This window comes from Canis lupus, chromosome 13 (assembly GCF_003254725.2).
Source record: "Canis lupus dingo isolate Sandy chromosome 13, ASM325472v2, whole genome shotgun sequence".
Classification (NCBI taxonomy): Eukaryota; Metazoa; Chordata; class Mammalia; order Carnivora; family Canidae; genus Canis; species Canis lupus.
The window spans coordinates 29,922,238-29,934,730 of NC_064255.1; the positions used below are offsets into that span (position 1 = coordinate 29,922,238).

General features: G+C 49.2%; 1 protein-coding gene across 1 annotated transcript in view; it reads left to right on the plus strand.

The window, feature by feature from the left end:
- Window positions 1-9,433, plus strand: part of CCN4 (cellular communication network factor 4) — a 38,562-nt gene extending 29,129 nt beyond the window's left edge. Inside the window, 3 exon segments of the mRNA XM_025450545.3 lie at window positions 3,204-3,397; window positions 5,038-5,073; window positions 5,075-9,433. Of these exon segments, the coding sequence (XP_025306330.3) occupies window positions 3,204-3,397; window positions 5,038-5,073; window positions 5,075-5,338 (494 nt within the window). The 3' untranslated portion in view covers window positions 5,339-9,433.
- The last annotated feature ends 3,060 nt before the right edge of the window (window positions 9,434-12,493 follow it).

Consider the following 12,493-nt stretch of genomic DNA (forward strand, 5'->3'; position numbering starts at 1 on the left):
GCCAGAAGGGTGAATGTGCAGGTCACAGAGGAGGGGAAGCAAGGTGCAAGGTGGGAGAGGGAATAGGTGCTTTCCTCCTTACTGTGGAGGATAGGTGGACAGGTGAGGCTATATCCAGGTAAACCAGGCCAGACGAATCCCTGGAAAGGGAGGACAGGGACAGGCCCATTTGTTTTACCACCACTTACTGGAGTAGCCCAACACCAGCCACTTAGGAGATACCAAATCAGTGCTCATCATATTGATGGATAGGCAGATGGATGGATGGATGGATGGATGGATGGATGGATGGATGATGGATGGGCAGGTGAATGGATGGGCAGATAGATGGATGAGTGGATAGGGATGAGCAGGTGAATGGATGGATGGATGATGGACGGGCAAATGAATGGTTGGTGGATGGATGGATGGATGGATGGATGGATGGATGGATGGATGGGCAGATGAATGGGTGGACAAATGGATGGATAAGCGGATGGATGGATGGACGGGTGGGTGGGTGGTTGGGCCATGAGGATCTGATCTAGGGAAGTGGCAGTGGAGGTGGCAAGGAAGGGGCAGATGCTAGAGGCACTGGATGAGGAGTAAAACTGAGGTCATAGCATTAATCCACTGCATAGAGTAAAGGAGAGAAAAGGGTAGACAGTGATTCCCAGGGCTCATCATGACCTGGGAGAGAAAACAAGAGGAGCACAAGATGGGGGTGAAGGACATCTGCATTGTTTGAAACAGGTTGAGTTTGAGGTCAGGGGCCCTGCCCCGGCATCACTCAGAGGAGCATCCAATGGGGAAGCATTGAAGGGGGAGGTGGGTCAGAGAGAAGTCTGGAAGTCATGCACCTGGGGCTGCTGATGGTGAGTAGGATGGCCCAGGGATGATAGGTAGAGTGCAACAGAGTTCTAGGAGGGCTAACATTTGAGGGGTAACAGAGACAGAAGGTGGGGAATGGAAGAGGAAAACCAGGAGCAATGAGGATAGTTCTAGAAGGAAAGTGGACATGAAAGAGTAAAGAGATAGCAATGGAGTTTGGGAGTTCTAAGGGTACTGGTAATTTTTTTTTTTAATTATAAGTGTGTGAGATTGCTCAGGGAGACCCTGTAGAGCAGTGTTTCTCGGCCTTGGTATAGGCAACATCTCAAACCAGAGAAGACTCTGTGGGGAGGGCTGCCCTGTGCATCGTGGGGTGTTTAGCAGCACCCCTGGCCTTTACATACTTAGATGCCAGTGGCATCTGCCCTCCAAGTAGTAACAACCCAAAATACCTCCAGATGTTGCCATTTGTACCCTGGGGGAACAAAATCACCGGGAGGAGAGCCACAAGTATGGCCCTGGAGACACCACCATTTAAAGTGAGGGAGAGAAAAAAGCTGAGAAAGATGAATCCAAGAGGCAGGATGGCAGCAGGAGAAAGAGGTTGTGCAGAAGCCAAGTGAAATAGTGTTTCAGGAAAGGAGGGGGTGCAAGGAGACCTGCCCCCAGGCTCTGTGTACGCAGTGGGTCTGCCCAGGCCAGGGAGGAGGGTGGTCCTGCCCCTCCCCACAGTTCAGGGGTGCACAGCCTCTCCAGAGGCACTTGGGTGGCCCCCAGGGGCTGAGCCGGCCCCATGAAGAAGCAATCCCGTGTCCACGGAGGGGGTGGCAAGGAAAACTCTGTCCCCAAGGCAGCAGGTCCACCACATCCCCCAACTGGCAAAGCCACTCGAGGGTCACGGGGGATGGGGCAGTGACTGTCCTCAGATTGTACTTGGCCCAGTGACCCCATTCTGACCCAGTACAAGCAGAGCCCCCACCTGCGAGTGGGCGACCCAGAAACCAAAGCCCTTTTATCCTCCTAGGCAAATCCCTCCCTCCTCCAGGCTCACACCCCTCCCCCCAGCTCATCCCAGCCCCACTCTCCTCTGCCCTGTTTTCTCCTGTCTCTCAGAGCTGCCCTCTCCCACCCACTCATTTCGGCCTTCATCTACCCCTGTTCCCTGCACACCTGCTAACTTGGGGGCGCAGGTGATCCAGTGCTGACCCATCCCCTTCCGTCCTCCTTTGGATTCTATTAGGTGTCTCTTCTTTCCTACTTTACTCTTTCCTCCTCTCTGCCCCTCCCCCATTACTTCCCTGCCCCCCCCTTCCTTCTCCCCTGCTCTACCATCTGTTTTTCCTCCTCTCCCTCTTCCTTTCTCTGTCTCCCGGGTGCGCCTGCCGGCCTGCCTGCCTGCGTGCATGTGTGCATGTGTGTCAGGGTAGGCCTGGCGTCCTGTTTGGATCCTTCCCTTAGGTGTCTTGTGCCATCTTTCTGTGGGATCTGTCCCTTGTCTTACTGGCTTTTTACCTGCCTCTATCTGTAGCTCCATCCATGTTTCCATTACTCAGAGAATACTTGAGCACTCGCCGCATTCTAGAAGCTGGGACATGTATAGTAATAGAATCATCCAAGACTTGGTGCTTAGTTGATGGTCAAGAAACCATGCAAGGCCCGAGGACTTACTAAGCACCAGGGATGGCTTGCAGCTTTCATGTGCGTGAACCCATCTCTTCCGTCCACAGCCCTCAGAGGGAGATGCTCTTGCCAACCCCCCCTTGCAGGTGGGAAGACTGAGGCATGGAGCTGGGGGCTATTGGAAGTTGCCCAGCTACTAAATGGTGGTGCTCAGAGTTGAACCCAGGCAACATGACCCTAAAGCCTGTGTGTGTCCTTAACCATCAAGCCCTCAGCATCACCCAGGTTAGGTATCAGGTACTAGAGTATAGACACTCCCTTGGATTTTCTCCAAATAAACTTGAGCTCTACGGGGCAGGGACAGCACCTTCCCCTCTTCAAATCCCAGCACCTTTGCAGATGCCTGTTATATACTCAATAAACAGGTCCTTTCATTGTTACACCAGCCGTGGAAGACAGATGTTTCGTTCCAGCGAGGACACTGAGGCCCAAGAGGGAGTTATCTGGAACCATACAGCTTATAGGTGGTCGAGCAGGATTTGCACTCTGGTCCACCTGTCTGTAAAGATGGTCTTTCCTCTGGAGAAGTAGAGGCCTCCTCTCCCTGGGGAACCCATGCTGCTTAGAAGCTAACCTGCCCTTTTGGGGATGGGGACAACCCACCTGCCTCCTATTGGGGCTTCAGGATCCCTGACCCTGTGTGTGCTGAAGGTGGGGAAGAGAGTGGCTGACAGTGGCTGGAAACTCACGGGGAGTCTGGTCCCTATCCACAGCGGCCACAGGTGAGGTGGAGCCCTGGCACAGGAACTGCATCGCCTACACGAGCCCCTGGAGCCCCTGCTCCACCACTTGTGGCCTGGGGGTCTCTACGCGCATCTCCAACGCCAACAGCCGGTGCTGGCCTGAGCAAGAGAGCCGCCTCTGCAACCTGCGGCCCTGTGACGTGGACATCCGTCTACACATCAAGGTCAGTCTGCCTTCCGGGGTGGGGTAGGCATGTTGGACTTACCGACGGATGGGCCCAGCTTGAAACCTGGTCCCTGAATGTCCCTGTTGGGGCCATTTGTAAAATGGGACGAAGCGCTCTCCTGTGGTGATGCTGAGGGACCCCCCCGCTGACTGTCACCCCCGTCTGCTCCTGTCCCCATCCACACCCACAGGTACAGAGGTCACAGATGCGCTGGCCAGTCGGGGAGCTTTAAATAGGGCTCAGGACAGCTGGGGTCCAATGCCCGACTGCCGCTGACTGCACTGGACGGTGGCCAATCTCCACATCTCTGAGCCCCAGGCCCCCCATCGGTAAAACGTGGGCTGGGTCTCAGACATCTCCTCCAGCTTCGGAGAGTCCAAGATCATAAAACAGAGGATCCAGCATATCGTAGTCAGAGATGGGTCCGAGTTGCCTGTCTCAAGGCCCCCTTGCTTCTGTCTCGGGACCGGTCATATGCTTTGCACAGAAAAGAAAAGACAAACTCAGTGCTGACTCCATTTTTGGAGCACTGATGGTTTCTTGGGGTTGCTGAGGAGAGGGGTGCCTGGTAGACAAGACAGCTCAGCTTCCCATGAGTCTTCCTCGCTTGCTGTCCCCTGCCCCTTCTCCGAGTATCTCTGTCCCAGACAACTGGATCCTTCCACCTCCTCCTTCTCCTTCTTCCCTTCTCTCTTCAGCTCCCTCTCTGATCAGTGACCTCTGCTGTGCTTGCCCTCTTGGTGCTTGGTGCAGATGTAAGAGCATGGATGGAAAAGTCCCCAGCAGTGGGAAAAATAGGAGCAAAAGGGTCCTAAGCCAGGTGAATGACTGGGACACCCGATGTAGATGTGGGTCTACCTCAAAGCCAACTCAAGTCCTGGCTGTTGGCCTATGCTTCCCACTCCAATGTTGGGTTTGTTTTCATGAACCTGAGCTGGCTCCTCAAACTGTTTGAGCCTCAGGCCCCATGTAGCCTGGATCTGCTCTACCCCCCAGTGCTGGTGGCACCAGTACATAGTAGAGCCATTTGAGCAATGGGTTTAGTGAGTGCCTACTGGGTACCAGGCACAGAAAGATTGTAGAGTTGCAGAAAGGGCCTTGCTCTTGACGGGCCTGTATCCTCCTGGAGAGACAGAGCTAGCTCTACAGAATGCACTCTGATTGAATAAGTTGCATGAGGAGGGTGAGTGTGAGAGGTTTTGGGGTGAGGGGAGGTGGAGAAGGAGGAGCAGGTTAGGGAAGGCACATCTCCCAATCATGGAGCCCCGTCATGGCTGTGCCACTCACTAGTTGGGACGCTTGGTGGACTGGAGAAGCCACCCAGGCATCTGTGTTGGTAAGACTGGGACAGAGGCCTGGGCATTGTCAAGGCAGAAAATGTAGGCAAGAGGACATTGCAGGGTGCGAGGAACCACCTAGGCAGGGCAGTGCCCTGTGAGGTCTGCAGTTACTCCTTCGTAGTGTGGCTGGGGGGCACCGCGTTTGGGGAGCTCCCTCTGAGCTTGAAGATGCCGCGGCCCTGAAGGAAAGTTGGGGTGTCTCGCATGGTGAGTGTAAAGGGATAATTGAGGGCTTGGATGGAGGGGAGGTGGCTGTTCACCCTCTGAGCATCCCAACTGAAACCTCCTCTGCCACAGGAAGGGAAGAAGTGTTTGGCCGTGTACCAGCCAGATGGCACCCATGAACTTCACCCTCGCCGGCTGCAGCAGCACGCGCTCCTACCGGCCGAAGTACTGCGGGGTCTGCACGGACGACAGGTGCTGCATCCCCTACAAGTCCAAGACCATCGATGTCTCCTTCCAGTGTCCCGATGGGCCCGGCTTCTCGCGCCAGATCCTGTGGATTAATGCTTGCTTTTGCAACCTGAGTTGTAGGAATCCCAACGATATCTTTGCTGACTTAGAATCCTACCCGGACTTCTCAGAAATTGCCGATTAGGCAGGCACAAAACACAGGGGGTGGGGCCTGGCCCCCGTTTGCAAAGCAGCCAGTCCTCCGAGGCCCACCGCTGAGCCTTCTCTGTCCACTTTCCACTGACTTCAACCATTCTGATCCAGATCCTTGGCCCCCTGTCCTGTCTCCAACCCCCCGAATGACCCATTACGGTGCTGCTGGGGCCCAGACTATAAGGCCCCACCTTAGCAGCATTCTGCATATGTTCCAGAGAAAGTGCTTGTCTCCAGCTGCTCTGGACAAAACCCACGCCTGTCCAAGTCACTGGAAATCCTGCTGGATGTCGCCTGAGTCCCGAGGAGCAGAATCAGCTAGGCCTTTAGTATCACTCATTCGCGTTCTAGATGCCAAACCACAAGACTCTTCAGCTCCATTCGGAAGGACATATGGGATCTAGGATACTGGAACAGTCTGGGCCGTGCCAAGGGGCACGCTAATCGACAGTTCTGACCACAGCACACCCAAGCATCTCTGATTCCAAGGATCTGTGCACCCTAAGGTCACCAAATATTTGCCAAGTGATGTGAATGGTTGCCTGGTTTTGATTTTTGGCAGAAAATTGTGTTCATTAGCCCAGGCTTCGTGGTTCATCCCTGCACTATAAAGGGTACAAATTGAGTTCGTTCCGCTCACAAATGCAATTTGATAACTTTCATTCTTATTCATGGGAAAAGCTTCCCGTCAATACTCCAGGGTCAGAGCAGGGTCAGCCAAATTTCAGAAGAAGTGAGGGACCCTAGCATGGGTCTGCTGCTGGCCAACAGGACACCCGGCCACTGGCCAGCTCTGCCGCTCATCCAGATCCTTCCCCTGTTTGGGGGTTCATGGGAGTTGGTGAAGACCCTAGGATGGTCCATCTGACCCTGGAGCATGGCATCCAGGGACATTCCTCTGCTCTTACAGAGCTTTTGGAGACCCAGCTGTTGTCCAGGCCAGACCCACTAGAAATAACGAACCAGGTTGCAGGCTGTATGTGTGTCAAACCAAGAAGTGGATCCACTCGGCATCACCCTGGGACAGCAGGGTCGGGTCACATCCCAGGCCCAGGACACCTCGGATCCTTTCTACAGACTTCGGGTCTGTCGACCGAGTCGACCCAGTTCTAGTGTGAAGACAGAGGCTCACCAGTTGTTTAGAAACAGAAACATATTTAACAGGGATTAAAAGACAAAAGGGGTTGGAGCCTAAAAGGAACAGAAAGTTGTGATGAGTGGAAATGAGGTTATTATTTATCTTATTAGTAGCATATAAATATTTACTGTTGTAATTCTTTTATTTAGTACCTTTTGTGTACCAGACATCATTCTCAGTGCTTCACACGCATTAGCTCGTGGAGAAACGTTGCAATCATGTTGAAAAGCACCTGTTATTACTTCTGTTCTTACAAATGTGCGATGGAAGCTCAGAGCGGTATGGAGCCTTGACCAAAGCCACTCGGCTGGTGACTGGGCAAGTGGGGATTCTAACCCAAGTCGGGCTGACTTTCTAACCCACCGTATGGTCCCTACTCTTAGAGCTTCCAAACGTGTCAAGCAGGAAAATAATGTCGCACAACTGACTTTCCACTCTTGTTTGTCACTCTTTTTACTGTGTCTCTGGCTCTTTTCCCAAGAGAAGAGGATCTGACTTTCAGATAATTTAGGTGCGCCAGCATCCAGAAATATATGGGTTAGACAAAAACCCACGAATCTCCTGTGGATCCTCCCCTCCCTCACATCAGAAGCAGCTCTCATCGTGCATTTAAAAGATGATTTTTGTCTACCCAACGCTGCAGATGAGAGATGCGTGGGCTCTTCCTGGGGGAATTCTGTGTGGTGTGCAACGGGATTCTAGAATAGGACAAGAGGACTGGAAATGTTCCCTCCTGACTATATCCTCCCATGTGTCTGGCCCAGAACAAGGCATACAGTGGTGCTCAACATGCGTTTGATGAATAAAAGAAGCTGTGTATGGTTTCCTACTTTTACTCAGAGGCGCTCTTCTTCCAAAGATAGGTGCCAATCTAATTCCCATCAGCCAAGTCTGATTTTAAGTGCCATAGGGAATGAGACATTTAATATTTAAAGAAATGTATATTTTCATTGAAAAAAAATTCCTGTGTAAAGAGCATTCAGCCCAAGAATAGGCTCTCCTATAAGCCCGTGTGTGGATCTATGTTAGATTTCCTAGAAGTGAAATTACCTGAAGTCTATAAATGACGAGGACCAGATGACAGCTAACTGCATTTGATATTCAGCAGAAACCCAGGAGCTCCTGGGTTCTTACTGAGTTTGCATCCCAATTTGGAAGCATAGCTTCCAAGATCCTAGGAAGCCGGGTGGGAGGAATCTGGGATTACCCTGGGAGTGACTGGGCCGGGGTGGTCCCAGTTGGTATTCATTTTGAGAAACGGATCTGTCCTTTGCGGGGGAAGTCTTAGCTCCATGTTTTGAAGTCAAGGGGCAGGAGGTTTGGGACCAATATAAGGAAGATCTTTCTAGCAGCCACAATCACTCTGCAGTGGTGTGACTCTACTTCTGTAAAAGTTAAGAATAATAGTCACAAGGCAAAAATGTCCCTTTATTACTTTTTAAAAAGATTTTATTTATTTACTCATGAGAGACATAGGGAGGGAGGCAGAGACACAGGCAGAGGGAGAAGCAGGGTCCTCACAGGGAGCCCAATATGGGACTCCATCCAGGACCCCGGGACCACGCCTTGAGCCAAAGGCAGACACTTAACCTGCTGAGCCACCCAGGCGCCCCAAAAATGTCCCTTTATTGATTGGTGTCATCCTGTTTGCTAACTTTTAGACCATCTTATTAATTATCATGACAACTGTGAATAAGCCTCTCATCCCCATTTTGTATGTGGAAAGCTTTGAGATTCGAAGAGGCTCAGAAATCAGCCCAAACAAGTCGGAGCCCAAATCCCAGCTTACTTCACTGGGCCTTGTTCTTGGGGAGGCCTCCAGGCAGAGCCTGAATGACCCCCAACAGAGTGTCTCCTTGGCAGAGGCACCAAGTAGATGAGATCGATGGTCTCCAGGCCTCTGTAACTCCATGTTCCCAGACGAGGGAAAGATATGCCAAAGATTTGTTAACCTTTGGTGAAGAAATTCACATTAGTGCTGAGAGTGAAATTTCTCTGGCGGGCTTAGATGGGGAGAGAGAGGAAACCCACATTCACCAAACCGCTGCTTCTTGTTGCACCTTTACCCTCAGCATTTTGGCAGCATCACTGAGTGCCAGGCCAGAGCTAGGTGCTTCACTGCTGTGCCTTATTTATTCCTCATAGCAAGCCTGTGAGATATGGCATTATAATCATTTCCCCGTTTTAGAGATAAGATCCTGGGGCTCGGTGAGGTTATTTGCTCAGTGTCTTACCAGCTAGTGAACTGCAGACCAGGATTGCAAACCAGGGTCAGTCTTACGCCTGAGCCATCTTTCCTGACACTAAGCCCAGTCAACATGCCCCCCTCAATCAAAAGGTACAAGAGATGCTTTACTGACAACAAAACAATAACAATAACAATAAACTAACTGCAACGTTAATTTCAAAGTGATTCAGAGAGTGAGCAAAGAAGGCACATTTGAATGACATGATTGGTATAATTTCATCAACATTGTACTGTGTTAGAGATAATGGGGAAGCAATGTAGCCTCTGACTATTATATCGAATTAGATCACTGATTTTTAAAAGACTTATCTTGATCCAAAGTAACTGCAATAAGCCTGCACAGCTAGGACTCATGAATGGTCGGAATGGTCAACTGTGTGTCTCTGCACATATACGTGTATGTGTGTGTGTGTGTGTGTGTGTGTGTGTGTCTATATCTACTTTCAGACTGTGACTTCCTATTTAAGTATTCCTACCGCCATTTTTTCAAGTGACTAAAAAAATACAAAAGAAGGAATGTCTTGGAATTTCCCAATAGAGGAAAAAGAGCACTTGGGCAATCTGTCGTGTTTTACAACATCCCTCATTTTTCTCATGATTTGTGTAGTGTGGACCATGTTTGTTCAATGTGAAGGATTATCATTGCTCAAATTCCCCGTTTATGCTTTTCTCCTTCAAGCAATAAATCATCAGCAAAATCACTCCCTGGATTTGGTGGATTTTCTCACACATTCAGTCATGATGCGCAATGATGGGGCGTTGAGTATGTACAATCAATGTGCAGATGGTGGAAAGTAGGCCCTAGATATTTTACGTATGGTAACAAAAATAGCTAGAAATGTGGAGATGAGCTCAGAAGTATGAATTCTGGGATTCACAGAAGATCGGCACTACAAGTGGGTCCAGGCTGGGAGACACCGCCCATAAATATAAAATGGAGACTTTAGCATTCATGCGTTTATTGGTTCATTCACTCACTGATTCAACACCTTCCTCCGTCTCCAGCTAGATTGTGGGTACCTTGAGGTCAGGGAATATGACTGCATGCCCTGGGCCCAGCAGAGTGCGTGGCACGTGTCAGGGGCTGGATAAGCATCCGGCGATGGATAGGGTGAGTATTACCAGCTCCCTTAGGAACCAGTGGGAATAGAGAGGAGTGTAAGGAAGGTTGTGGGATAAAATGGAAATGGCTCTGAATTTGGGAGTCAAGTGGATCTTTTTATACTCTATTCCTTACTGGAATTCCTCCCTGAACTCATCAGAGCCTCAATTTCCTCAGTCGTGAATTGCAGAAAATGATAATATCTATTTGGTGGTGGTGATGATGGGATGAGTAAAATGCAGATGGCGTGCAAAATTCTACAACAGAGCTTGGCACACCGCCAGTGCTTAACAAAACCAGTTATTACTGGCTGATTTTCAGTGTCCATATGAAAGGAGGATAATCAGCAGCAGTATAGTAAAAATTGGAGTCTGCATATGTGTCAGTATATTTTACTTATTTAGATTATTATTTCACAGCAGCAAATATAAAGAAAAAGTGTCATCAATGTTCAGTTGAATGCTTTTTTACTTTAATCATATGCTACTTAATCCCTTAACTTTTTTATTGGATGTCTTTGCTACATGCTATAATTTGATTAACCACCCTGCTTCTCTAAGGCAGGAAAGGTGCCATACTTTTCTGTCTCTCAAACCCAGTGCAGCACATAGCACATACTCGACTAAGTAAACAGATGTGCATATGACTAAATGCATGGAGTGAAAAACATGTTTGATGCCTTCTGGTCAAGTCCCCCTCATCCACTACCCCCCAAACACATTATGCTATTATAATAAAGTCGGGGGCGAGTCAATTCCAATAAAAGTATAATTGCCACATGAATTCTTTCCAAGAACACTTCTATCCTGAAGCATAGCTTTTTCAAAACTGGAAGTTAGATCGTGGAGTCCTATAAATGCCCCAGAGTAAGATAAATGTGTAGATTTCAGGAGAGATTTCTGATGATAACAGGTGGGTGAAATTTGGGGAAAATAGGATTTGGGGGAAATGGCCAGAGCACTTTACTATGCAGGTAAAAAAGCATATGGCAGACATGCCAACGTTCCCAATCCCCTCCCTGATGAAATGAAAATGCCAAAGCACCTTACATATTCAGAAGCCTAAGATCCAGCTGAATCTGGGCTCTTTCCCAATATAGAACTGACCGAAAATGACTTCCTAGAAGATGAAAAAGCTGGTTCCAAGCCCATGTATGTTTTGATGTATTATATTCTGCAAAGAATGTTTCCAGATTTCTGTGCTAAACTGGACTACTCTTGGTTTTCACACAATACTAACAAAGTGGATTTCTTGGTCCGTCCCATCTAAAGGGAGAAGAAGCAGCTAAAAGCGGGCTTATTGATAGCAATGAGGAAACATTAGTCGGCCAGTGGAGGATACAGAAGAATTAAATCCCAGATAGAAGATACAGTAAAACATAGGTCGCATGCGCCTGGGCGGGACTATTTAACAGAGACAAACATTCCCACAAGCAATAAAAGCCTTAAGGGCATTTGTAGCTTCAATCCCAAGACATCAATAAGTGGTTGCATTGGTCAGTCATATGCTCAGTGAACTGTTTTAAAAGGCAGCAAGGGACGTGGCCTATTTTAGAAATGACTGGACAAGCCATTGAATATCTCTGAGCCTTGACTTTCTTATCTGTGAAGCAAGGATAACTCATCCTCACAGATAAAGAATATAAAGGGGTCAAGAAACAGGAAGATTGCTAAATATTACTCTTATTAGAGGAAGTGTTTATTTTTTTAAGATTTTTAAATTTATTTATTCATGAGAAACACAAAGAGAGAGGCAGAGACACAGGCAGAGGGAGAAGCAGGTTCCCTGCAGGGAGCCTGATGCGGAACTCGATCCCAGGACCCAGGGATCATGACCTGAGCCAAAGGTAGATGCTCAACCACTGAGCCACCCAGGCGTCCCAGGAAGTGTTTATCTATTTAACAAAAACCTCCTGTTATGTGCTGGGCATCTGTGGTGGCCCTGGGGATACAAAAGAAATGCTGGTGTCAGAGAAAAAAATGCCTAAGGTAATCCACATTGCAAATACTGCAGGTACTACTGGGCCTGGCTCTGCAGGACACCCTTGTCACATGGCAGGTGTTTCCTGCAGAGGGTGGGGCATTAAGAAAACACTTCTCAGAGCAGGGGTGAGGAAGAGTCTATCCTGCAACAGTGAGTTCAGCTGTCAAACGAATTTAACAATGCAGAGGACACAATCACCTGTTACCACTACATCAATTGCTTGGAGCCCCTGATGCACTTATATGGGGGGGAGGGGTGAACCCAGTTGCAGTTGATTAGACAGCAAGTGAACACCTCAGTGAAGCTGAGTCAGTGATATTTTTTCCCTTAGGAGACACAAAGACCTGATTGGTTCCATGTCCAAGACCCTGAAGGTCATAGCCTTTGGGTTCAGACCACCGCTTCATGCTTTGAGATACAGAGAAACCCAGCCTTGGAAAGGACAAAGTTGATGTACTCCCCAGGTCTCCTCCCTCATCTGGTCTCCAACCTCACAAGGCCAGGTTTTCCCTTCTGCCCTTGGGTTCCACGAAGGATTTCCATGTAGCCTAAGTAGCCTAAGACAAGTATGTATCCAGATGGATTAGGGAGGCTACATCAAGGGACCAATCCGATGACAAACAGTGAGGTTGTGTCTGGGAAGGGACACTGAAGAAGGTGGCATGTGAGGGCCCCA